General features: G+C 36.3%; 3 protein-coding genes across 4 annotated transcripts; all 3 read right to left on the bottom strand.

The window, feature by feature from the left end:
* Positions 1 to 1479: 1479 nt before the first annotated feature.
* On the bottom strand, positions 1480 to 5136 carry LOC141289324 (uncharacterized). The gene is made up of 5 exons (XM_073821443.1): positions 5125 to 5136; positions 4836 to 5036; positions 2006 to 2255; positions 1726 to 1921; positions 1480 to 1637 (listed from the first exon to the last, which is right to left on the bottom strand). The coding sequence occupies exons 1-5, from the start codon at positions 5134 to 5136 to the stop codon at positions 1553 to 1555; spliced, it is 744 nt and encodes a 247-aa protein (XP_073677544.1). The 3' UTR covers positions 1480 to 1552.
* Positions 5084 to 14454, bottom strand: sytl1 (synaptotagmin-like 1). Of its 2 annotated transcripts, none has more exons than XM_073822232.1 (15): positions 14309 to 14454; positions 13591 to 13733; positions 13367 to 13509; positions 13095 to 13260; positions 10385 to 10439; positions 10267 to 10297; positions 10121 to 10185; positions 9946 to 10035; positions 9691 to 9857; positions 8516 to 8618; positions 8239 to 8400; positions 8075 to 8153; positions 6729 to 6828; positions 6450 to 6649; positions 5084 to 6368 (listed from the first exon to the last, which is right to left on the bottom strand). In XM_073822232.1, exons 2-15 carry the CDS (start codon positions 13704 to 13706, stop codon positions 6226 to 6228), a joined length of 1620 nt encoding a protein of 539 aa, XP_073678333.1. In that variant the 5' UTR covers positions 13707 to 13733; positions 14309 to 14454; the 3' UTR covers positions 5084 to 6225. The 2 variants fall into 2 exon arrangements, with proteins under 2 accessions (XP_073678333.1, XP_073678332.1); XM_073822231.1 differs by having other exon boundaries at positions 14090 to 14429.
* A 1260-nt stretch (positions 14455 to 15714) lies between these two features.
* On the bottom strand, positions 15715 to 27288 carry fkbp9 (FKBP prolyl isomerase 9). The gene is made up of 10 exons (XM_073821858.1): positions 26891 to 27288; positions 25018 to 25163; positions 24203 to 24392; positions 21971 to 22116; positions 21700 to 21889; positions 21470 to 21615; positions 21195 to 21381; positions 20917 to 21062; positions 16662 to 16825; positions 15715 to 16568 (listed from the first exon to the last, which is right to left on the bottom strand). The coding sequence occupies exons 1-10, from the start codon at positions 27091 to 27093 to the stop codon at positions 16389 to 16391; spliced, it is 1698 nt and encodes a 565-aa protein (XP_073677959.1). The 5' UTR covers positions 27094 to 27288; the 3' UTR covers positions 15715 to 16388.
* Positions 27289 to 27380: the final 92 nt, after the last annotated feature.

The following is a 27380-nucleotide window of genomic DNA, read 5'->3' on the forward strand; positions in this document are numbered from 1 at the left end:
GTGCCTCTCTGTGGTGGTACAATAAGGCGTCTTTCACTAGAGGATCTCAGTCTTCTGGAAGGAGTGTAGATGTGTAGTAGTGAATGGAGGTAGGCCGGTGATGAGCCGGTGGCTGTCCTATAGGCCAGCATCAGTGTCTTGAATTTGATGCGTGCTGTAACCGGTAGCCAGTGCAGGGATATGAAGAGAGGTGTGACATGGGCCTTCCTGGGCTCATTGAAGACGAGCCGTGCATTAGTGGTTCAAATACGCAAAAGCAATTAGAACTTAGAACTTAGAAAAAACTATTAACTACTGGAATAAAAAATTGAGAATTAGCCAGCTAGTAGAGTGTTGTATAATTTTTTTGAGTTTCTAGGTAAAAAGAGACACAGTGTTTACATTATGTAAGGCACTGTTTACAATGGCCTGAAATTTAACATGTTGAACACTGATTTACAGTCTTCTTATGAAATAGCAGATGAGTAAATAAAAAGTAAAGTTTATTCTTCAAATTAATACGGGATCAAAGTATCCAGATCTCAAATGAACAAGTTGTTTCATGTTTATTTGGTGGTTGACTAAATTATGTTTTTCTGTTTTCTGTCCTCAGATTGTTCTTCAGTTTTAACAGTTGCAATCTTAATTATAACCCCCTTGCCCTGTAAGACATTTTACCACTGTAAACAATTCAACAAAGTCTGCAGTAAACTATAGAAACTTTATTAATACGCGATGGTAAAAATATTTTTATGTAAATAACATATTAGAATGATAAAGAATGTCTTTTTTTTATTTTTAATTAACTTTAATATACTATATATATATATATATATATATAGGCCTATACAGTACAGACCAAAAGTTTGGACACACCTTCTCATTCAGGTGTGTCCAATCTTTTGGTCTGTACTGTAGATATGAATTCAACTTAAAAAAACTTGTGAAAAAATGTCTTTCAGGTGGTCAAATAGCAAATAGCAAATAGTGGAGCTCTGCAGCCACCTACTGGTAAAAGTTATTTGTAGTTTTTTTTTTTTTTTACTTTTAAAACTGGATTTTCCAAAAGATGGGCAAAAATCTTACACTAAACCATGTGAAATTATCCATGTTATCCCCACGAATTAAAGTTAGAAATGTGGGTCTTTTATGAAGTGAATTTTACATAAAAAAGCAGTTTTTGTATAAAAACCCATTTAAAAAAATATTTATTTATTAATTTATATATATATTTAAAAAATATCACTAACCCACTGAAAACTGCACAAATGTAGAGTAAAAACTTTAATAAACAGAAAAATATACAGTACAGACCAAAAGTTTGAACACAATCAAATGAATGAGAAGGTGTGTCCAAACTTTTGGTCTGTACTGTATATATAATTGAATATCAGAATTTATTAATTTGACATGACATAACTATGCATGTTTAATTAATGTCACAATGAGAACTTTATAAACAGACCAGCTACAAACCATATATTCAAAATGACAGCAAAATAAGATTGAAGAGGCAGATACACCATTTATTCAAATAAAAATTATTTAAAATGTAATATTTTTCTGATAATCTCTACAAAAAATAAAATGCATTAACCATTCCATACTCTACAAACATAATCCAAAAATCTGCTGTTCTGTCCGAAGACTGTACATTCCTGAGAAGAAAAAAGAAAGAATGTGTATCTTAAATCAGACACAGATTGCTTACTACTTCTATATTGCACTGTTTGTCATTTTCCTCACCGTAGAGTACGTATAAAGTAGTTCTCACGCTCCTCGTGCTCCTTATCACTTTCATACTGACGATTAAACTTCTCCTTAAAGGGGCCAAACAGACGGTGGGCGTGGCTAACAGGGGAGGTGCTGACATAGTCTTGAATGGGATTGGCCAATATTTGACGCTCCTCAACAGGATCAGGAAACTCTTCACAGGTCATTCCTAAACACATAAAACCTCAGTGAATGTTTGATTTGGTGATCTGTAAGCATAAAAGAGGCATTTCACTGTTTATCTTTCAGTTACCTAAAGGTGGTATGAAAACGATTGGCTCAGTTTGAGAGCTGAAGTCACTGTAGTCAATAGTGTATTTGTCATTGTAGGACTCCAAAAGAGTGTTGAAGCCCTCCATCTCAAAGCGGTGCGGGGTGGCTGGGGAATCATTTCCCTCTGGACGTGTGACCCACAGACGATACGTGTTCTTCTTATGACCAACCTGTGTGACTTTTTTCCAGACCTCACACTGAACACCATTGTGATTCTCGATCTTCTCAAACTGCAGAAAACAAACAAACAAAAATGATCTAATGTTGTTCATACAGTAGGGCAAATAAGTATTTGAAACACTGCTGATTTTTCAAGTTTTTTCACTTACAAAGAATGGAGACATCTGTAATTTTCATCTTGGGTACACCTCAACTGTGAGAGACAGAATCTAAAAAAAAAATCCAGAAAATTACATTGTATGATTTTTAAATTATTAATTTCCATTTTATTGCATGAAATAAGTATTTGATACAATAGAAAAATAGAACTTAATATTTGGTACAGAAACCTCTGTTTACAAAGGTCATACGCTTCCTGTAGTTCTTGACCAGGTTTCCACACACTGCAGCAGGGATTTTGGCCCACTCCTCCATACAGGTCTTCTCCAGATCTTTCAGGTTTTGGGGCTGTCACTGGGCAACACAGAGTTTCAGCTCCCTCCGTAGATTTTCTATTGGGTTCAGGTCTGGAGACTGGCTAGGCCACTCCAGGACCTTAAAATGCTTCTTACAGAGCCACTCCTTAGTTGTCCTGGCTTGGTTGGGGGTCATTGTCATGCTGGAAGACCCAGCCATGACCCATCTTCAATACTCTTACTAAGGGAAGGAGGTTGTTGCCCAAAATCTCGCGATACATGGCCCCATCCATCCTTCCCTCAATACGGTGCAGTCGTCCTGTCCACTTTGCAGAAAAGCACCTCCAAAGCATGTTTTCACCCCCATGCTTCACGGTAGGGGTTGGTGTTCTTGGAATTGTACTAATCCTTCTTCTTCCTCCAAACACGGTGAGTGGAGTTTATACCAAAAAGTTCTATTTTGGTCTCATCTGACCACATGACCTTCTCCCATGCCTCCTCTGGATCATCCAGATGGTCTATGGCAAACTTCAGATGGGCCTGGACATGTGCTGGCTTGAGCAGGGGGACCTTGTGCGCGCTGCAGGATTTTAATCCATGACGGTGTAGTGTGTTACTAATGGTAACCGTTGAGACTGTGGTCCCAGCTCTCTTCAGGTCATTTTCTGGATTTTTTATATTCTGTCTCTCACAGTTGAGGTGTACCTACGATGAAAATTACAGATCTCTCCATTCTTTGTAAGTGGGAAAACTTGAAAATTCGGCAGTGTATCAAATACTTATTTGCCCCACTGTATATTTCTAAACCTGTATGACAAACTTTGATAATGGTTTGACAAAACTTCACCAAAAAGTTTAAAATAACATTTCAAAGCTTGGACTTTGAAGGTTTTAGACATTAAAGGGATAATTCACCCAAAAATGAAAATTTGATGTTTATCTGTTTACCCCCAGGGGCAGGGCATCCAAGATGTAGGTGACTTTCTTCAGCAGAACACAAACAAAGATTTTTAACTCAAACCGTTGCAGTCTGTCAGTCATATAATGGCAGTCAACGGGCAACAAATCTTTGAGAGTAAAAAAAAAATGCAAATCCAAATTAAAACAAATCCAAATTAAACCCTGTGGATCCTGAACTGAACAGTATTTATATCATTATTTACCTCTGATCCACCGCAACTTTCAACTGTCCTGAGCACGTCATGCACCCGGTGCCGGTTGTTGTGAACGCACTCAGGACAGTTAAACGTACCATCAGAGGTAAATAATGATATAAATATTGTCCAGTTTCTTGCACAGACTGATTGTTTCAAGCTGCAGGGTTTAATTCAGTTTTGTCTGTGTATGTTTTTTTTACTCTTAAAGATTTGGTGCCTATTGTCTGCCATTATATGACTAACAGACTGCAACGATTTGAGTTATGAATCTTTGTTTGTGTTCTGCTGAAGAAACAAAGTCACCAACATCTTGGATGCTCTGAGGGTAAGCAGATTAACATCAAATTTTCATTTTTGGGTGAACTATCTCTTTAAGAAAAGTCAAATAACCAAAAAAAAATTATTTTTAAAATTTCTTCAGACCCACTTAGACATTATCAGACTGCTAAGAAACCAAATAAAACAATTAGACCTTTTAAAAAAATCCTCTGCTGGTTGTTGCTTTGAATGAATAACTGAGAGATGTTTCTGAGAGATGTTGGCATATTTTAGCACATTACCAGCATGTTTTCATACATTTTCTACAATGCAAAAAAAAAATCTTAAAATCTTGAATCTTAAAAAGATTTTTTGTTTAGTTTCTAGTCAAAATATATAAAAATTCTTAAATTAAGATGCATTTACTAGACAAGCAAAATGACATAAGATATTTAGTCTTGTTTCCAGGGGGAAAAACTAAATCAAGTGCAGTTAGCTTAAAATAAGTCAAATTATTATTATATTAAGTAAAATACTCTTAATTTAACTAACTTTTCAAGGGGGGAACTAAATTAAGTGCATTTTGCTTAAAACAATACTAAATATTTCATTTTGCTTGTCTAGAAAATGCATAATATTTTAAGAGTTTTTAGATATTTTGACTAGAAACAAGACAAAAATACTATAGATAAACCTTTTTTGCAGTGTAGCATAAGGGGGTAGAGGGGGAACACATATGTAGACCAAGCTCATTCAGACACTTGTGAATGAGAATGAATTATACATTTTTGGGTGAACTATTCCTATCTCTAAATAGTACATCAAAGCCCTGTAGATCAGGCAGTGCTGCCTGTGGTCGTATTGGATCCTCCTTGGTACCTTTAAGCTGGAAACACTTAATAGCTTGGATTTCGGTGTCATTGGTGACTGGTGTGATTGTGTAAATGGCACCATAATCCAAGTCATTTCCAATCTGAAAAGTACGCACTGTACCTGTATAAAGAGCATTAATGATGAGAAACTACATAATTTATTTTGGTTTTAAAAGTGTGTCACTTAATCGTGAATAGCTCACTGACCATTTTGATAGTCGATTCGACTTCTGTTACCCTCAAGGTCATACCAAGCTTCAAAAGGCTCCTTTATCTCATAATAAGGTGAGGAGAGCTCACCTACACAAAAGAGGGATAAATAACATAGTATGTTAACATACTGAAAAAAATGGACTGGGCTGGGATGTACTGTGTAATTAAGCAGATAGGATGTACCATTGATGTATAGTTTGTTAGGATGGGACAATATTTGGCCGAGATACAACTATTTGAAAATCTGTAATCTCAGGGTGCAAAAAAATCTAAATATTGAAAAAAAAAAAAATGCCTTTAAAGTTGTCCAAATTAAGTTCTTAGCAATGCATTTTACTAATCAAAAATTAAGTTTTTTATATATTTATGGTAGTAAATTTACAAAATATCTTCATGGAACATGATCTTTACTTTATATCCTAATGATAATAATTTTGACCCATACAATGTATTGTTGGATATTGCTACAAATATACAAAGCAATGTGCATTTAAGGACAAACTGTGTGGTTTTAATGAGTAGTTAGTATTTCATTACATTTGGGGCTTGACCTTCAATGTCACCATGAGACCACAAGCAGAAAGATGTAAATATCATTATTCTCATAAAAGGAAATTTTAAGTTAGACAATCCTTCCTTCTAAATTTAGCAAATTCTGGCAAAAACACTTAGACACTAAACACTAAAACACTTACTCAAAGAAATGTGTGAGGACTATTTTGTAACAGATTCACTATGCAAAATGTTTTTTTCCATTCCCCTTGTAGAAGTTCCTCTATTTTACGTAAAGGAGGGTGATCTTTTTTCTGTCCTGTTCAGGTGCTACCGTAGTTGGAGGTAAATATCATAAGTCAGTTATGTGTTCTAAAATCTGCTTAAAATATAAAAACATATTTGATATCCTCAGACTGAATGGAATCATAGTTCGAAGATAAAAATCAGAACTACGCAATGTTTTGTAACATCCACCAACTCGAACCGTCCAAAATTTGCAGACTGACTCTGACTTTTGCCTATTCAACCCGTCTAGACTGCAAATCGGGTCAAAAATCTGGTAAAAAGTTGCAAAGTGTATTCCAGAATGTTACACAACCAAATTCATAGGGTGAATAGGTTAAAAAAAATTCAATCTGAACAAAGCTGTAAGTTGGTTCTGATTGGTAGACTAGTGTCCACCCAGCTGTTGGAGCTCTGAATCACACTTGACCACACACTGATCTCATCTTCTGTTGAGTCCATCCAGCAGACAGCCTGCCCATAACTTACACCTGCAACATATGAACAGTCTTAACTCTTAGCTATGTTAAGTTTTATCGTGAAGAATATTACTGTATGTTTACATCTGTTACCTGAGCCGGTGCTGAGTCGTACCCCACCCAGACAGCTGGAGGGATGTGGACTCCAGACTGTTATCTCTGCACAGGCCTGAATGAGGTCACTGGACTGAAACCCGTCATAAACCATGGTGTGGTTGAACACTGGGTTGACGGATCCTCGCACCACCCGAGTCTGCTGACCACTGACGCCACTTTCATCTGGTAATACCACGCTGTAAAAACACCAAACATACTGATGTGCTCAGGACATAACAACAACAGCAAAAAATAAAACAGCAAATGCACACACACCTTTTCACATATATACTGGGTGCGCCACGTTTTGTGGGAAGTAGACCAACAATCTCTCTTAGCCAAATATGGAGCTCTCCAGTCGGTGGACAACCACTTCCTATAGCCACGAAAAAATTTAAATAAATGAGTAGGGCTGCAGAATTAATCAAAATAATATTGAATTCCCAATATGGCTTAGTGAAATCACTAAAAGCTGAAGCATTTTATCAGACTTGTAACTTTGTAAGAAGCGTTTATGAAAGCTTGAGGATTTTATGTTTAAAAATTAATAATTAATTGAACATTAGTATTGCAACTGGTAGTTTGTACATTGTATTGTAATTCTTTTTTATATATAATTTTCAAATATTAATTCATATACTGGGGCATTCAACAGAATTGGTTCAAAGTCGGAGTTGGAAATGTTTTGAAAAAAAAAAAAGTCTTTTCCACAAATTTTGTATGTATGCAAATTGTATGATATCAAAGGTAAACACTTCCAGTAACTGTGCAGTTAATTCTCATATTGTATGTTTTGACAGTTTTGGAATATTTGTCCTCTCCCCAAATTTGTCACTATGAAAAACCACAGTAATTTATAATTTAATAAGAAGGGTTATATTGTCCTATTAAGATTTTGCTTACATCATCCTTGGAAATATATATTTTTGATTTTATGAAAAAGTTTTCAGAGGTAAATCAATAATAAGTACAGTATTTAAAGTGTGATTTATTTGTTCTATTTTGAATCCAATTTTTCTTTATAAAAGGCATAAAGTTGAGTTCAAAGTTACGGATTCATTAGTTTGAATATGCATGCAAACATTATCATAACATCTTAGTTGATAATTCAGTATACTTTATTTTTGACAAACCATTCCATGTTTCGGTAGTGACAGCACATTTTCAATAGTAACAGTAATTTTTTGGTAGTTTTGTTTGGTAGTTCTTTAAGATTACACACAGATTTTATATACTTTCGAACACATTTACCTCAAAATGATGGGACCTATTTACTCACACCTTGTAGCTATGAGAGAAAGTGACATAAATATTTCCTGATCATAAATTTAGGGGTGTACCTAAAATCAGTCTCAGCCAAAACCATACAGTTTCAGTTGTGAAGTGAAAAATGCATTTCAGTAGTGAAGTTTCATGATTTTATGATCTGAATTCTAAAATGTTTTTTTGTTTGTGGGAAAGCAGTTGCACTAATTCTGTAGAATGGCTCACATGTACTGCTCTACCACATGAGAGTGGGCTCACACACAAAATTAATAACGAGCCACATGTAATTTATCAATGGTCTTACATATAAATGTAGATATAGAGATTGTAAATATGAAGTGTCTGTTCAGACTCACCCTCTGAACCTAGAGGTACAAACTTAATTGAGAACAGAATGGTTCCTCTGCTGATAATGTCATCTGGACTTAACTTTACCTATATTAAAAGAAAGACTTGCATTATCTGATTATCACAGGTTTAGTTTACTACAGATATCAGACTATCTCTGAAATGGGCTTACTCTGGGCTGGAGGTTGTGCCATGTTGGTTGGCTCTGGCTCCAGTCCCACTGACCCAGCCTCACTTCCACTTCCCCCAGGAAGAGGTTTCTCCTCATTCTCTCCATGTGCCAGACTGACATACTCAGCACACGAGCCTGGAGGTCCAGTTTCCGCACTTTGTACTGGTAAAGGCAACATTTTATAGTTGAGTGGAGAAATAATAAGTACTGTAAGTTTGATAGTATATTTTAAAAACATAGGAATAATTTGTGAACTAATAAATGATTTAGAACTGACTTTCATGGTTTCATCGTAGACTGGATTTAATGTTTTCCTCTTCACTGCAGTTTTTTTCTTACTGCGGGATGTGTTGTCAGGAAGAAGGTAAACTTTTACGTATCTGTTTTTATAAGGACAAAAGATACCATTTCAAATAAATGCTGTTATTTTGAAGTTTCTATTCATCAAAAAAATCCATAGAAATGTATCACGGTTTCCACAGAAATTTTAAAGGGACAGTTCACCCAAAAATGAAAATTCTGTCACCAGTTAGTTAGTCTCGGGTAGCCAGACCTTCAGATTGATGGCTGAAGGTCTGGAATTCATGGCAGCTTTAGTTGGCCAAATCCCGCCCATAAGACCGTTTGATCAACATGTCAAACAACCAATCACAGTTCGTTCGTTCAGCGTCACGTTTCTGTGCGTGGAAATGCCCCCACAACAACAGACTGGCGTGCAAAAAGTCAGTCATTGAAATAACCAGCATTGAAAGATAACGAAGAAGAGGGAGAACAAGCAGTAAGTCAGTAATTTGTTCGCGAACGTCGCAAATGTGTATAACAACAATGGCGTCTGCATAAGCACCTTTTAGCAAAACACTGAGTAAATCAGTCTGCGCTTTGTTTCCCGGCGGACCGAATATAAACGCGACACTTGCATCTCCCAGAAATCCGGTCAAGTTCAACTAATCAGACTTCGACATTCCTGAAGTGTTTCCAGTTAAGTGTACCATATGCATCAGACGTTTAGCCAACGTTCCGTGGGCGTGACGTCTGAGGCTGAGACTATCAGTTAGTCACCTTCATGTAGTTCTGGACCCATGTTCATCTTCAGAACACAAATTAAGATATTTTTGATAAATACAAGAATACTTTTTGTGTGCAAATAAAAAAATAATGACTTTAACAATTTTAAGAAATTATCAGTTGTGTTGCTGTCTATGCAGGGTCAGAAAGGTCTTGTATTTCATCAAAAATATCTTAATTTGTGTTCTAAAGATGAATGAAGGTCTTACGGATTTGGAACAACATGAGGGTGAGTAGTTAATGACAGAATATTCATTTTTGGGTGAATTATCCCTTAAAGCAACACGGTTGTTTTCAACTTTGATATCAATATTAAATGTAGCATGACTGGTTTCATAAATAGTTGATAGTTACTTAATGAAAACAACAGTGGTCATGTATACTTACGGGTCTGAACGATTTTTGCGGGCTGGCGCTAGCTCTTGACAGCGAATTATGTGTATGTGAAGCTCCTCTTTCTTGACATCATACTGCAACGAGAACTGGATCCGTCCTGATACTACAACATCCCCGAAATCGCCCACACTGTATAGGCTCATCAAACTGCCATTCATCTACCCACGTAGAAACCGGACCTTTTACACATTCATAACTTTGTTGGTGCAGAAGATCAAGTTTTTTGCTTGTGAGAGTGTATCTTACCATATGATGGGAGGCCAAGCTGCTAACTGAGCCAAACCTAGTATAGTCTATTTCAGTGCTGCCGGAGTCCACGTCCCCCTCTGAGTCCATCTACAGAAACACACATACACGCACACATAATACAAAAGGTTTTTAGGGATGTGTCTATCTGACCAACTGGCCTTGCTGAACAGACCTGTAGAGCCAGGGATGTACTTGGCAAAATTCTCTTCTCTTTGTCCCCTGACTCACAAACTCTTTCTGTGGCATGAAACAAAAGTTAAGTGAGCAGAGTAGACATTCATTTATATTTTGATGATTATCAGAATTAGTTTATTTTACCTTTAAGACAATTTTCTTCTGCTCCATTATTCTGCTCAAAGCAAGAACATTAGAAATGTCTCACATGCAGTAGCATGTATTTCACAAGCATATACTATAATGTGAAATGTAAACTGACCTTTGTGATGTGTTTTGCCCTGGATTGTTGTTCAGGAGTTAGCACAGGAATGGGACTAGAAAGGAAATATCACAATATAAGACAATGGATCATATTTACAGTTTAAGTGCAAAAGTTTACGTACAGCTTGCAGAATTTGCCAAATTTTAATTATTTTACTAAAAAAAGAGGGATCATACAAAATGCATGTTACTTTTTATTTAGTACTGACCTGAATAAGATATTCCATATAAAAGATATTTACATATATGTCCACAAGAGAAAATTAGAGTTGCATTTATAAAAATGACCCTGTTCAAAAGTTTACATTAGCTTGATTCTTAAAGGTTGTATCAACGATTTCAAGCCTGAAACATAATGTGTCTCTGTGGTTGGCCTAGGGTCCGAGATATGCCAAAAAAACAATCGGTGCTACCAACGATTCCACAGAAAAACAAACAGTGTTCCAACCAATCACCGTCAGTGGGTTGGTGTAGTGGACTTTCGCTCTGCCTCCCTCACATCCCTGCACCAGTACGAAAGTCCACAACACCAACCCCCTGACGCTGATTGGTTGGAACATTGTTTGTTTTTCTGTGGAATCGTTGGTAGCACCGATTGGTTTTTTTTGCATATCTCAGACCCTAGGCTGACCACAGAGACGCAGTTTTTTTACAGCCAATTTATGGGGCAGACAGCGAGCGGATCATGAAGAAAGGTCAGCTGAATTTGAGACTATTTTTCAGCCTAGAATCGCTGATACAACCTTTAATGTTGTTACCTAAATGATCCACAGATTTTTTTTTTTGGGTGATAGTTTTTCATGAGTCCCTTGTTTGTCCTGAACAGTTAAACTGCCTGCTGTTCTTCAGAAAAATCCTTAAGGTCCCACAAATTCTTTGTTTTTTCAGCATTTTTGTGTATCTGAACCCTTTCCAACAATGACAGTACGATTTTGAGATCCATCTTTTCACACTGAGGACAGCTGAGGGACTCAACTATGCAACTATTACAGAAAGTTCAGTAAGAGCCAGGAGTGAAAACTTTTGAACAGTATGAAGATGTACATTACAAGTGATAAAAAAAAAAAATCATTCAAAATTTTGATCGCTTTTTATAATAGGAGGCCTTAACTACTATGTACATACATTGAAATTACTCATTTGATACAATGCACTTAATGTGCACAATTACATACATGTTTTTACACTGTATTTATATTTTTAAAAAACCTCCATGTAATTACATCTGTAATTAATTTCTGTACTTACATGAATAATTACACTGTTCTGTTGATCCATCACTTACACCTTAACCCACCCTTAAACCTACGCATACCTTTAAACCTGTCCATAACCTTCCCCGTATCCCACCTCAATAGCAGCAAGTGTTTTGCAATACAATATGAACACAATAAGTACATGTACTTATTTTTGATGTAAGTACATAGTAGTTAAGGTCACCTAATATAAAGACATATTAATGAATCATGATTTGCATGCTAACATGTTCAAACACATTCTTTATGCACATATATTTGCATACAAAACTAGTGAATGATACCCTGAGAGTTTTCAACAATATTAGATGTTTAAAAAGCATTTTAAACACACAAGATGCCTGTTTCTCATTCAATAATGAAATATAACCAAGCACACTGCATGTATGTATTTGTATGTATACTCATATTAATATACAGAATGTTTAGATGTATTTAGCTTGTTCAGTCCTATGTTAAAGGGATAGTTCAGCCAAAAATGAAAATGTGATGTTTATTTGCTTACCCTCAGGGCATCCAAGATGTAGGTGACTTTGTTTCTTCGGAAGAACACAAACAAAGAATTTTAACGAAAACCGGTACAGTCTGTCAGCCAAATAATGGAAGTGGATGGGCACCAGACCTTTAAAAGTGAACAAAAACATGCACTGACAAATCCAAATTACACCCTGTGACTCGTGACGATACATTGATGTCTTAAGACACGAAACGATCGGTTTTTGCGAGAAACTGAACAGTATTTATATAATGTTTTACCTTTGATACACAGCCACTTCCATTTGTCCTGAGCACGAGCTTGTCATCCGGATCGTTACACATGTACGCGATCTGGCGTAGTATACGCAAACACCGGAAAAGCGATCTGTCGCATGAATACAACACTCACAGTGCACAGAGATTGTAAGCATAGCGGCTATTCAAATTGGTAATTACTTGCGCTTATCCTGATTGTTCAAAGTCAAACCAATTTAAAGCTAAAAGATTACATTTGCTTGCGCAAACTCATCCGGGACTTTTCACCGATTTCCCCTTACAGTGTTTGCGTATACAACGCCAGAGCGCATACATGTGTAACGAGCCGGATGACAAGCTAGTGCTCAGGACAGATGAACGTGGCTGTGTATCAAAGGCAAAAAATGATATAAATACTGTTCAGTTTCTCGCAAAAACCGATCGTTTCATGTCTTAAGACATCAATGTTTCATCACGAGCCGCAGGGTGTAATTTAGATTTGTCTGTGCATGTTTTTGTTTACTTTTAAAGGTCTGGTGCCCATCCACATCCATTATTTGGCTGACAGACTGCACCGGTTTTCGTTAAAAATCTTCGTTTGTGTTCTGCTGAGGAAACAAAGTCACCTACATCTCGGATGCCCTGGGGGTAAGCAGATAAACATCAAATTTTCATTTTTGAGTGAACTATCCCTTTAAGGTGACAGAAAATTGGACCAACCTTTCCCCATCTTTTTTTTCTCTTTCCCTTTCTTCCTGACTCTTGTCATCCTCTCTTACACTTGCATTTTCCTGCAATTCTCTCTTTGTACTTTTGTGTTCCTCTTGCTGCTCATGTTGAGAAGAATGACCTTTTTCTTTATCAAATATTGCTGTCAAAGGTATATCTACAGAATAAAACAAAAACAGAGTATTAGATGTGAAGACAACACATGTATATGCACACTAATACATAATCACTAAGCTACAGGAATAATAAAGATATCATGTGACCTTTTTCACGCTTCTTACGGCGTATGGAGGCATTGACAACATCAACTCCATCCTTCTGATATCTCTTAGCACGCTCCTCATTAAACCACGCGCCTGAGAGAGAGCGCAGACGGAGAGGGTCAGACACCGTCTGCTGAAGCTTCCTGAAAACACAAGCATTTCATCTTGCATTGCTTATATAACTTACATTAGCTGATTAAGTTAAGTATTGTACAAATACTCACTGTATTCTCCCTTCCTCTTTGTTGCGTAGTTCTGCATCTCTCTGCAGAACATTGAGAATTACAGCTTGCTCCACCTCAGACAGGTGACACAGATCTAGCAAAGGTTCCCCTTCCATTACAGGCACACCTCACACTGATCACACCTGGTTATTAAGATGATTTAGATGAGATTTGTGGGAAACCACACCCAAGATTTGAAGATGAAAATGTGGGAACTGAACAAGTTGTGGTAATCATGAAAGCACAAAATTTAAAAGCAAAAACTATTTTAAAAAGTTGTTTTTGTATCAGAATATTTTTTTAATTGCAAGAACCTATAAAATCCATTCAAATCCTACATTAAATGTTTACTCATGTTCTCCAGATGCTGTATAGAAGACAATAAATTCCCTAAAACAAGGAAAAACAACATAGGCAGTTTCCATACAGAACGAGCGATGCCTGAATCGCGCAAGCGCACAACAGTCACAAACAAGACAAAAGTAAACAAATTACTTACCGCTTCACTGAGGCGAAGTGTATATCTACTTTCACATATAACATACAAGTACTATAAAGCACTTTATGCCAAGCTAGACTCCAGGTAAGTTAAATACCCAACACTCGAGGACGAATTAACAGATGGAGTCGCACCTGTCAAACTCTCCCACTTGAACCAAATTCAATCGTGAAAAAGAAAGAGAAGACGTAACTGACGTTGACTTAAAAAACAAAATACCTTCGTCTCATTTAATTTCTTCTGGCTCGGTCATTCTCGTAGTTTTTGTGTCAAGTTTAGTTGTCGTTTGTTTCTAAACACACACTCGTTTGTGTCTGATTTGGCAGGACTGGCTCTCTCACACCCGCCCTCAGGCACAGAGCAAAATACGAACCGGATTCTCACACATCAGAGAGTATGCACTTATTTTACTAATCACTTCACGTTCACACCGCATGGTATGTATGTCTCTCTCCCCCACCTCTCTCTCTCTCTCACTCTCTCTCTCTAGGTTGTCATTAGGTTGTTGTGCTAATCAGTAAAAAAGCCTGTTTGTTGTCACTTCTGTGTGGTATTTTAGCATAAAGCTTTTCACGTTTTTCATGTAATTTGGGGCACAATCAACGGTTAAATGTCTTTGGCTGGATAATGTAATGTAATGTAGTGACTTTTTAACACACCAAGTTAACTAGGAGTCAATTAACTTTGAACTCAAAACTAAAAATAATTGGACTGTTTCTAAATTTCTATATTTTCTAAAAGCTTGGCATGATGGCAATGACAGCAGTATTGGGGGAGTAGCCTAATCCTTGTGTGTTTTGTACACAATTTAGGCCTACTTTTTTAAAGTTTAATTTGTGTATAGTTAAAAAAAAAGTCAAAAGTTTACATACACCTTGCAGAATCTGCAAAATGTTAATTATTTTTACAAAATAAGAGAGATAAATAAAATTAAAAAATCATGTTTTTTTAAATACTGACCTGAATAAGATATTTCACATAAAAGACATTTACATAATAGTCCACAAGTGAAAGTAATAGATGAATTAATAAAAATAACCCTGTTCGAAAGTTTACATACACTCGATTTTTAAACTATGTTGTTATCTGAATAATCCACAGCTAGTTGTTTATTAGTCACTTGCTTGTCCTGAACAGCTAAAACATCCTTTAGGTCCCACAAATTCTTAGTTTTTTAGCATTTTGTGTATTTGAGCCCTTTCCAAAAATGTCTGTATGATTTTACGATCCGTCTTTTCACACTGAGGACAACTGAGAATTTGTGGTACCTGAAGGATTTTTCTGAAGAACAGCGGGCAGTTTAACTGTTCAGGACAAACAAAGGACTCATGAACTATCAGTAAACAAAAATAAGAAACACATCTATTAAGTATTTAGAATCAAATTTTGGATGGGATACTTTTTATAAATGCAGGTCTGTACTAAATAAAAAAAACAATTTTGTATGATCCCTCTTATTTTGATAAAATAATTAACATTTTGCCGATTCCGTAAGGTGTATGTAAACCTTTGACTCCAACTGTATCTGTTACAGCAAGTTCCGGTTACGAGTCTCAATCAGCCCACACCTACTAAACACACACTGACACACGTTCAAAGGATTATAAAAACACCAGGCAGACATAGACACTTAGACATTTATATTATACTTAAACATGTTAATTGAGCCGGGTAATGACTGTTTAGTGCTATTCCTATTTGCTAAGTCTGAAGGAACATTATCAGGAACATATCAGACATGCTAAGTCATGCAGAAATCATTCAAAGTTCACATTTTCACATACTACACACTTTCATTTCAGCATATTGCATTTCAGTTTGTCAATACACAAGATAAAACCTTAAACCATGTAACAAATGTTGTTTTGCAGCTGTTACGAAAAAGGTAAAAAAGGAAAAGGGTAGAGGTTATTACACAACTTCTGTTGACTTAGATTAGGTTGAAGAAACACTTGATTTAAAGATACACTGGTCATGGATTACTTATGAAAAGCAATATTTTTCAAATAGTGATTTAGTGAAATAACACTTCTGGGGTTGGAATGTGTTTATTTAAGGGATTTTTTTACAAAGTAAAGTTTTGCACATTTGTGTCACTCCAGACTCTTACAAACATTCAAAGACCCGTACAAAAAAAATCAAATATAAACACAATTATGCACACTCATACATGCACACACCTCTCAGACAAACATCTAAAGTCAACAACATCACTAAGTGACTCTTCACTGACAATTACATGATCTTTATACCCTTCCCATTTCTAATATTCAACCATAAGACAACCATGAGTCCAGCCTCATAATTCATCATGAGCAGCTGTTTCATCCGCCTTGAGTTTAAACTCATCCTCTGTGATTTGTCCATCCTTGTTGCGGTCCTGGTTATCGTACATGTTCTGTATAATGCGTTGTGTGTCAAAACCTGGCGCCAGGCGACCTTTGCCCTCTTCTACCTGCTGGAGGATGTATTCTGAAAACTGTAAGGAAAGGACAGACAATGGAGAAATTAGCTTAATAAACATTTTGGAGATGTATTGCTAAGCACGCACTCACAAGGTAAAACAATATACCTCAGTGCTGTCCACTTGTGCATCTTTGTTCTTGTCCATCTCGATGAAAAGGTTGGGCGAGACATCGCTGTTCCACACAAACATGTAGCCTTCAGGAAGGCCTTCCTCCAGGTCTATCAACTCAACATCAAACACCAACACAGCACTGCCAGGAACCTCTCCATCTAAAAAAAAAAGTGTGCTTAATAACCTATTTAGAAATAGTGAGGTTTGAACTATGTTGAATAATGTTACATAATTAAAACAGTAAAATAACAGTAATAGTGTTTTCACGACGCGTCATCAATTGGCCATATTGGCAGCACAGACCGTAAACAATGTCACCGAACTAAAGAAATTTGCATATTTTGCTGATTATTGCTGCTGAAAATGGTCAAATGGTCATACTACTCTTACTATTATTGCCATAGAAAATTTTTGCAAAAGAAGTAAAAGAGGTCTACTACAATGCAGTTCTGAATTCAGCAAAAACCTCCTTGAAAACAGTATATCCGAACCTAAACGTTTGTTAGCTGAGTAGTTGATAGAAGAATTTACTTTGGCTCCCTCTGGTGGGTCCATCACAAATTCCCAATAAAAAAACATGAAACTAGTACAGTAAGCATTGTCATAACATGTTTAACATTACCATTTAACATATTTTACAATTAAAAGGCTTTTGATATTTTTCTCTAAGGATAAACAGTTTCCTGCACAAACACACGGCGAGTCGTGACCAGTTTGACTCATGAGCAAATGAGTCATATGACCTGGTTCTTTTTAGTGGATGAACTTAACACAACCAGAGTAGTCCAGTTCAGTAATTGCATTAACCAACATTGAACAACACATTTGCAAAGTATTTATTAATCTTCATAAAAATGCAACTGTTTATTTTTAGTTCATGTTAGCTCAGGTCCGCTAAAAATATTAAGATACAATTTTTGATTTTAATAATGCACTATTAAATTTTGAAACTAACATTAACTAAGATTAATAAATTCTTTAAAAGTATTTTTCATAACTCATGTTAATTTCAAATATGGAACCTTACTGTAAAGTATTACCATATTACCATATGTATATAGATATAAGTGTGCAGCGATGTTAAGATCAGTTGTTAAAATGAACGATCCATTCATCATATCATCATACAAAACTAAGAATTAGAATAATTGTAATAGGACGATCGTGTGCGGTTAGCTAAATCAGAGAACAAATATAGGTTGCGGGTGGGTGGCAGGCAGATTACACTATTGCCTGATTTTGCTTTATTTTGTCGTCAAAAGTAAGATTTTGCTCTTTCTTGTCATCAAAAGTATTCTGAAACAAGTCACAACTGAGCCGCTGTGCATCTCCATTTAAACACAGCGGTGTTTCGTTTATGAATGAACGTGCGTTTTTAAACGAATCTAGTGAAATGATTCAATTTCCCATTCATAAAGAAAGTCATTTGCTTTATTCAGGAATGAATCAGCTGCTCCAACGAAGCAAATGAATGATATGATTCAGTAATTAAGTCAGTGTCTTGCCGCCATCTATTGGCAGGTCCTCTCAGTTATATAAAACATTTAAAATTTCTGTATTCAAAATTGTATTTAAAACATTAAAGTTTGACATTAATCTCAGCTCTTAAACTTTTATGTAAATGATTAACAGTTTTTATATTATCTGTTTTATATATTCAATACGGTCACACTTTATATTAGGTGGCCTTAATTATTATGTACTTAAAAGTACAATGTACTTGATGTGGTCATATTGCATTGCAAAACACTTTTGCTTCTATTGAGGTGGGATATGGGTAAGGTTAGGGGCAGGTTTGGTGGTATGAGTAGGTTTCAGGGTGGGTTAGGGTGTAAGGGCTGGTTCAACAGTGGTAATTACAGAAATTTATTACAAATGTAATTACATATAGGTTTTTAAAAATATATAAATACAATGTAAAAACATGTATGTACAAAATAAGTACACTGTACCAAATTATTAATTTAAATGTAAGTACATAGTTGTTAAGGCCACCTAATGTAAAGTGGGACCTTTAATACTTGGTCAGTTCGATTTGTTTGGTTAACTTTGGTTAAATCTTTCATAATAATACTGTGCAGTAAGTGCACAAAATCAAGATCCGAAAGATGGTTCATTGTGTTCATTGTTCATGATGTTAAGTTTAGAAATGATGTGCATCCACTTATTTTTAGTGTGACATTTTAGCATGCAAATAAAGGGAAGAACTTCAAGATATCGGCCCTAAAAATTGGCCAAAAAAATCGGCAGCACATCGGCCATCGGCTGACCCTGACCTCTAAACATCGGCATCTGCATTGGCTATAGAAAAACCCATATCGGTCGACCTCTAGTTTTCATTGACTACGTTTACATGGACACCAGTAATCTAATTAATGACCTTATTCTGAATAAGACAATAATATGATTAAGCTGTTTACATGAGTTGCTTTTAGAATATTCCTTTCATGATCCGTTTTACATGTTATAGTACATAGATCGATTAATGACACACATCATTACGTCCACACGCGACGCTATCAGTTCATCTTCGTTATAGACTTTTGGATGTTTGGGTTTTAATTTTACAAAAGCTTGAAGTGGCTCTGGACATAGGCAACATTTTTTAGAATGTGTGAGTTAAAATTTGCCGTGGTCGCATTTGTGCGAGTGCATGCTGTGCTGCTCCAAAGCGTCTGCTCCATACAGCGAGCGTTTCAGAGCCAGTCAGTTTTTAGGAGAAAAAAAAAACACACGCAAGCACAGTCACCGAAAGCCAGTTTAGTTTTACTTTTTTTGTTTGTTTTCATTTTGAAAACCCTGTTATCTTTGCCGTTTACGTCACATTACGCTTTGGAGGCTTTCTTTTATTAATTTTTTTATTAATTATTTTGATTGCTCAGTGTTTGCGCGCCCTGTAATAAATTGTTTAGTCGGCATATAACAGCATGTGATGGAGTCCATGCCTCGTCTTATTAGTTTTTGTTAATAAATGCTATATAAGCTAGTTTTAATTTATTTTTGTTATGCTGTTTAATTAAAAATAACAAATCCATCTTTTAAGAATTTGTTTTAATCTTAAAATTGATAGGTGTAGCCTTATATATGCAAGCAAAACCAAGATCATGAATTTGAAAGTAAAAGTAAAAAGCATCCTAAGACATTCCAATAGCGGAAATCCCGTTCACAAAATTAAAATAAATACTTACAAATAATACTAATGAAAAAGGGGGTTGAATGTTAAAAACGTTTCCATAAAACTAAAAATTATGATAACAAACTAGGCTATTTATCAGCAATGAGCATTGATTAAGCCCATGTTGTAGCAAAAAATAAATAAATAAAAATGAAACCAAAGCGCGACCAACTGAGAGCATTATGCCGCGTTCCAGACAACCCGTTACCCGTGTTTTTCCAAACTTCTACCCGTGAAAGTGCACTGGAACGGCACTCAAACCCGTGAATTCCCACCCGTGAACTCGTACTAGATCGACGACGTACTCCCAGTTCCGTGTTCTGACGTGACATAGCCCGAGAAACAACAATAAAGCCTCTAGGGGTGCGGTTTTTAGTGGCACACGGTGGAAAAATAGAGTTTAGGACAATATAACGTTGCAATCAAATTATTAATACTATAAAAAATAATAAATGCTTGGCGTGGCTTGCCTGGAACGCTACAAAGTCCTGAGTCGTGGTTTGAACACGTGATTTACGAGCTCAAAAACCTGCCTGGAACGCAGCATTAGTGTGTATCCTGTCACAAAATGTGGCAAAAAGTCCTACACAAGGGGAATAGTCTGATTAAGGTGTGTACATGTCTTCCATAATGCGACTAAAATAGGAATACTCCACCTGTCTTAATTCGATTTGTGTTTACTCAGATTATGACTTTAGTCGGATTAAATTAATCAAAAATATCAGTTTACATGGTTGCTTCTTAATCAGAGTATTGACTTAATCGCGTTAAAATCGGAATATTGTTGTCCATGTAAACGTACTCATTGTTTAATGGTATTTGTAGTGGAAACCTTTAGAATTTCTGTGATGGTTTCTATTGTTTTTTTTTCAGCAGGGTTAACAGGGATCTCCTCTCATTACATGAACAGGTATGCCGGGTTTTTTAAAAATACATACGTTTGTGTAATTCAAATCAGTTTACCGTTTGAACTAGTATATCACCCAGCAGCACTAACATTAATAAACATGTATTTGTATTTTTTATAGTAATATTTTAAAAAATTGTTTTTGTGTCTATGAGAGAATTACATACCTACTCCCCTCTCTCCATAGGCAAGGTGAGGAGGAATGACTAGCCTGCGCTTCTCTCCGATGCACATTCCTATAAGGCCTTGGTCCATTCCTATGACCACCTGTCCAGCCCCCAGAACCACATCGTATGTCTTACCAAAGGTGTGCCTGCAGTTACACACAGACACAGTGGAAAACATGAATTAGATGAAAATTCTTAAACATAAACCATTTGTTTTGATTCCCATTTCTATAGACTTGTTAAGCTGTATAATATTAAAAAGTATAACTGCAACGAACGTGGAGCCGATGTAAGAGCCATCCATGAGAGTGGCGTTGTAGTGGTATTTGACAAAGTCGCCACGTTTTGCATTGTAGGTGCAATTCTCTGGCTTCACACTGGTGATCTCAACTGTATCAGATGGGTTGTGGAAATCAATAATGTGGACATCAAACACCAGCACAGCTGAGCCAGGGATCTTAGTTCCTGTATGAGGGAATAGAATATATTATATTACAAAGATTAAATTTAACCTCATGTTCTTTTGACTATAAAATTAATGATCAGCACACACCTGTGCCCTCTTCTCCATATGCCAGGTGAGGTGGGATAACAATCTTCCTGCGCTCTCCAACACAAACACCCAGAAGTCCTTGGTCCATTCCTGCGATCACATATCCTTTACCAATGTAAGTGTCGTATGTGCGATTCCTTGAGTAACTGAAACACAAATATATAAAGTTTAAGCATAACCGAACTGTATATCACTTCACAAACAGTTTTCGTTCAAATCAAGGGTTTTACCTGGAGTCAAAGAATGTGCCGTCCAGCAGGGATCCATTATAATGGTAGCGCATGAAGTCTCCTACTGCACTCTTGCGCGGACAGGGATCTGGAAGGCTTTGCACCTCTACTGTGATTTCATCTTTAGGGTTATGCAGGTCCAGCAGAACCACATCAAACACCAGAGAGGCCTGACCAGGGATGTCACTTCCTGTAAGTGGAGATAACTGGATGTTGTAATGCTGGATTTGCATGTACTGTTAGTATATATTAATAATAAAATCAATCTCACCATCTCCATTCTCTCCATAGCCAAGGAAAGGTGGCATGGTGATCATGCGTTTTTCTCCCACACACATTCCCAAAAGCCCTTGGTCCATTCCTGCAATGAGCCAGCCAATCCCCACGTAAGTGTCATAAGTGCGCATACGTGTGTGACTGCAAAAATGAAAGCATCAGAAAGCATTACTAATCAGGAAATGCATACAATTCAGACATACACACATTTGTTAATTGGTTTATTATATAAATATTTCCATAATTAAAATTAATCAATTAAACAAATAAGTAATTATTAGAATTAAGGTTAAGATGTTTTAACCTATTTATGTCCAAAAATCTATATTTAGAAATAATTAGGAATCATTTTTAGACAAATTCTTTAAAAATATTTGTACATATTTAAAGGGATAGTTCACCCAAAAATTAAAATTCTGTCAGTAATTACTCACCATCATGTCGTTCCAAACCCGTAAGAAACTTCGTTCATCTTCGGAACACAAATTTAGATATTTTTCTGCTTTCTGACATAGACAGCAACACAACTGACACGTTCAAGGCCCAGAAAGTTAGTAAGGACATTGTTCTGTAAAATCAGTGGTTCAACTGTAGTTTTATGAAGAAATTGTTGAAGTAATTATTGTTGTTTTCTCTGTGCACAAATATATTCGTAGCTCCAAAAAATTATGGTTGAACCACTAATGTCACATGGATTATTTTAACAATGTCCTTACTACCTTTCTAGGCCTTGAACGTGGTAGTTGTGTGTAAAACTATGCATGGTCAGAAAACTTGTAGATTTCAACAAAAATATCTTAATTTGTTCTGAAGAAAAACAAAGGTCTTGCAGGTTTGGAACAACATGAGGGTGAGTGATTCATTTTCTTTTTTCTTTTTTTGAAATCTCCCTTTAATATTTCACACACAGGGCTTGACATTTTTGCTGAGACTTTTTTGCTCACAAATTTACTAGCCACTCAGCATTTTCACTGGCCACAATTTTGTTGTTGGGAAATTACATGTTATATGACTAAAGTTACAGCATAATAAAAATGCATTTAAATTGATTTTCAGGTCATTGTTTGCCTTTTTAAGGGCATTTTTCCCTTACTGTATTAAATGCATGTGTCATCTTCGATATGAAATTTGTACTTTTTATTAATAATTTCATTTAACATAATAAGACACTATAATGCTGTTACCAATTAAATGAAACCAGTATCTTTCCACTGTAAAAGAAATAAAAGCAGCTGACGTGGCATTTAGATGCATTTACAGACAGTTTAATGAAGCTGAAATGTAGCATGAATGCATTTACACTGCAAAGTTACAACAATATAAATTATGTTATGAGCTTAATTTTTTTAAATATACAAATATGAAATGTTTAAAAAAAAAAGCAAAGATAAGCTACTTTTAAATATGAGAGTAAACCGCCAGTAGGTGGCAGGAATTGACTGTCTTAATGAATGAGTCATTGAGTCATTCATTTGTTCAGATGGCTGATTTATTCAAGAATGAATCAAGAGCCTGTCTTTGATAGCCTGTCTGGACCACCAAAATCATTGACTGGTGGTTTTCAAGGAAACCTTCACTCTCTTGGTCATATCATATTGCTTAACTGGGCTATATATTATAAATATAAAAACTAAGTTACATTTTTACCACAGTATGTTTCTTATATGTGCAGTTGCATTAATTTGTTTTGATTTCTCCACCAGATTGTTTCACATACAGACAGGCAGTGAGCCTCAAATGGCACAACCTTACTACTGTTGATTATCCATTTTAACTTGCTGTTTACACCAAATGTAATAAAATCAGATTTATTCTAATAAAATCAGAATTATTCTTTATTCAAAATTAAAATTTTAATCAGATTAGTTGTCTGTCGGGCAAGTAACATTTCTTCTTCACTTGCCCCCTCAAACAAGCTATGTTACTATAGGCTATATAGCCAAAATAGCTAGTGGGAGTACATTATCCTGGTGTATAATGACCCAATTCATACTGTGAATAAATTAATGTGTAAAATATTTTTCTGAAAATGCTTTGCTTCTATTAACTGTATTTTTTTATTTTTTTTTCCATTAGACATGTGGAGTTTTTTTGTGGCTCTTCCTGAATGTTTCATGATTAAGCCAGTAGGTGGTGACATCTGTAGGAGTTATTTAACACCTTCATTTAAACCTATCTGTCTGTTTGTCTATCTGTCTCTTTTTTAGGTCCACATAACTCATCTCACCTGGAGTCGAACAGTGTGCCATCAAGCAGAGTACCATTGTAGTGATAACGGACATAGTCGGACACTTGTACAGTGCGGTTACAGCTCTCTGGCTTGTGGTAGGTATTTATCTGCACCTTGTCCTCTGAGTTCCAAATGTCCAACATCAACACATCAAAGTGAAGGATAGAATCTGGGGGGATGATGTCACCTGACAAGGAAAAACATAAAAATACTGTGAGAAATAAAACCAAACCAGCTTGGTAGCATTAAAATCTGCACACTGAAGCATGATTAAAACCAGCTACACTAAAAAGGACAATAAATGCTATAGTCTTTGTGTTTTCTATAAAGGCTGCATTATTAGTCATTTCAATAAAACTATGCAAGGGGAAGTGTGCCGCCCTGTGTATTGTGTATTTCACTGAAAGACCTGATGATGAGATGAATGTGCTTGTATATATATGTGCAGTTAAACTATATACAACTGTTTGTCTCCTGCAGATGAATTGGCCAGACACACACTATTGTCACAACTAGTTCTGACAAGTGGATGTGGCTCAACATTCTTCTCCTGATCACTCCCTTTGGGAGTTCACATCCCCCTCTGTTCACCTTCCCCCTTCTCTCTCCACCTCCTGAGGCTCTGCTCCTCTGACTCAGCAGGAGTTCAGGAGAATCATGGGTATTGTAGGTCTCAGTGAGTTTTACACATTAGCATGTTACATAGTAGGATGTGCCTATTTAATTGTAAATGTGCTGATGGCACCTACACTGACAGACATTTATGCATGAAGTGGTAAACAGATGGCTGTGTTTTTAAAAAGTGTGTTTACCATAACCGTCCTTTCCGTAGGCGAGCTGTGGAGGGATTTTGATCATCCATCGTTCATTAACACACATGCCCAATAAAGCTTTGTCCATCCCAGCGATCAGCTTCTTCTGGCCAACAACCACATTATAGGTGTTGCTTCGGTCATAACTGCAAAGAAGCACATAAACAAACATGTATAGCTACTGCAAAAATAATTTTATATTTTATAAATACAGCCTTAAAAAGGAGGGTGGGGGTGATCAGGGGTTTTATCAAATTTAAAGGGATGGTTCGGAGTAGAATTGACTTCATTGCTATGCACTCCGAAGCCCATGTAAATACCCCATCCAAAGTTTTTTTTACCTTAGTCAAACATTTATGGAGATAATAGAGTTTTTCGAATTGCTTGTTACAGGAGTGAATGGTACATGTGATGTATCTCGTAAATTGCACCACTAAACGTGCAAGTAATCTTACCAAACTTGTACAGTAGTGTAAATAGGTTATGTACTCACAAAACGCTGCATCAGAACATTTGTAAGTCCACCATGAGTGTTTTAAAAACACGTTTTAGCCGATCCCTACTAGTCTCAAAAACTACAAATGGCGACACGTCGACGTCACTTCCCTGGTTTGAAAAAAGCACGTAAAAGTCCTCCTACAAGTTGACATGCACACAGATGTAGTAGGAGGACTTTTACGTGCTTTTTTCAAACCAGGGAAGTGACGTCGACTTGTAGTTTCTGAGACTAGTAGTTCTCGGGTAAAACGTGTTTTTAAAACACTCATGGTGGACTTACAAATGTTCTGATGCAGCGTTTTGTGAGTACATAACCTATTTACACTACTGTACAAGTTTGGTAAGATTACTTGCACGTTTAGTGGTGCAATTTACCGGGTTACATCACATGTACCATTCACTTCTGTAACAAGCAATTCGAAAAACTCTAATATCTCCATAAATGTTTGACTAAGGTAAAAAAAACTTCGGATGGGGTATTTAGATGGGCTTCGGAGTGCATAGCAATGAAGTCAATTCTACTCCGAACCAGGGTTTTAAGATAAGATTTATTTAACTTCTGTAGCCTCTGAAGGGCATTACTAAATGAAAAAAAAAATTTATTTAGGCAAAATAAGGGGGGGAGGGGTGATCAGGGTTTTTATAAAATTTAATCAGGGTTTTAAGATAAGATTTATTTAACTTCTGTAGCCTCTGAAGGGCATTACTAAATGGAAAAAATATAATATTTGGGCAAAATAAGAAAAATTTACACATCTCTATTCTGTTCAAAAGTTTTCACCCCCAGCTATTAATGTATAGTTTTTCCTTCTGGAGCATCAGTGAGTGTTTGAACCTTCTGTAATTGTTGCATAGGAGTCCCTCAGTTGTCCTCAATGTGAAAAGATCAATCTCAAACATACATTTGTTGAAAAGGGCTCAAATACACAAAAATGCTGGAAAAACAGAAACTTTTTTTTTTTAGGAAAAATTAAATCTATTAAATCTACACTGAAAAATATTTGTTGGTAGCATAATTTTCACTCACAAACTGCAAATAATTACAAATAAACAGAAAGTAACACTTCGACTATGGCCTATGTTCTTTCATTAAGCATTATGAAAATGACTTCATTCATTCACTTCACTCATTCATTGGTGACTTTTATATTCATCCAGTCATTCCATATTAAAATGTACATGTTAACTTGTTTTAAATCAATTGTAAATGTATATAATGTGCTTTTGCATAAGTAAATGTTCAGAGTAATTAAGTCCCCATCTGCTCTGCCTGCGTGGCTGTGAGCTCAACATACTGTTAACTCTACAAACGCAAATGGCTTGAGGCCAGGTGTGAAGATGAACAATGGAGGTCAAACATGCATTTTGCACTAACCTCGAGTCAAATTTCTTTCCATCAGGGAACATGCCGATGTAATGATACCGAACAAAGTCTCCTGACTTGACCATCCGGTCGCAGCGCTCCGGAGTAAACGTCTTCTCAATCACAATGTCATCTAACGGTACCGGCGGTGCGTTACACGCCACGAATGTCACTAAGAAGGCCAGGAGAATCATCTGAACCGTTAACCGTATCATCTTCCGTTGGTGTTGCTGAGCTGGGCTCGTTGCTGCTTTCGGTCGCTGCAGCAGTAATTTCACTGTCGTTGAGAGGGAAGTGTGTAGACGTGGTGGACGGATTCTCAAACTCCCTCTAACTTCTTCCTTTGGCTCCGGTGTCACTTTACATAGAGAATGCGCAGGAAAGGGCTCCGTTTAGCAGGGAAAAGGCGGAAATGCAGGCCTAGAGGCTGGAATGCTTTCTACGTGGCACAGAGAGGGGCGGCTCAAGCTTTATGGTGGGGGTTTATGACCATGTAATTATA

Source organism: Garra rufa, chromosome 17 (genome assembly GCF_049309525.1).
Source record: "Garra rufa chromosome 17, GarRuf1.0, whole genome shotgun sequence".
Taxonomy (NCBI): Eukaryota; Metazoa; Chordata; class Actinopteri; order Cypriniformes; family Cyprinidae; genus Garra; species Garra rufa.

What these genes read in the sequence shown, in the direction of transcription:
- LOC141289324 (XM_073821443.1), bottom strand. An exon ending in CTGATCTACAGGGCTTTGAT is followed by an intron (nt 2,256 to 4,835) that starts GTACTATTTAGA and finishes TGTTTTCTGCAG; the next exon opens with TTTGAGAAGATCGAGAATCA. An exon ending in TACTTTATACGTACTCTACG is followed by an intron (nt 1,638 to 1,725) that starts GTGAGGAAAATG and finishes TTTTCTTCTCAG; the next exon opens with GAATGTACAGTCTTCGGACA.
- fkbp9 (XM_073821858.1), bottom strand. Translation starts at nt 27,093, where the DNA reads ATGATACGGTTAACGGTTCAGATGATTCTCCTGGCCTTCTTAGTGACA. An exon ending in GGCACACTGTTCGACTCCAG is followed by an intron (nt 22,117 to 24,202) that starts GTGAGATGAGTT and finishes TCATTTTTGCAG; the next exon opens with TCACACACGTATGCGCACTT. An exon ending in GGCACATTCTTTGACTCCAG is followed by an intron (nt 21,616 to 21,699) that starts GTAAAACCCTTG and finishes TTTGTGTTTCAG; the next exon opens with TTACTCAAGGAATCGCACAT.
- sytl1 (XM_073822232.1), bottom strand. Translation starts at nt 13,706, where the DNA reads ATGGAAGGGGAACCTTTGCTAGATCTGTGTCACCTGTCTGAGGTGGAG. An exon ending in AAAGAGGAAGGGAGAATACA is followed by an intron (nt 13,510 to 13,590) that starts GTGAGTATTTGT and finishes TTGTGTTTTCAG; the next exon opens with GAAGCTTCAGCAGACGGTGT. An exon ending in GCTTGGCCTCCCATCATATG is followed by an intron (nt 9,858 to 9,945) that starts GTAAGATACACT and finishes CTACGTGGGTAG; the next exon opens with ATGAATGGCAGTTTGATGAG.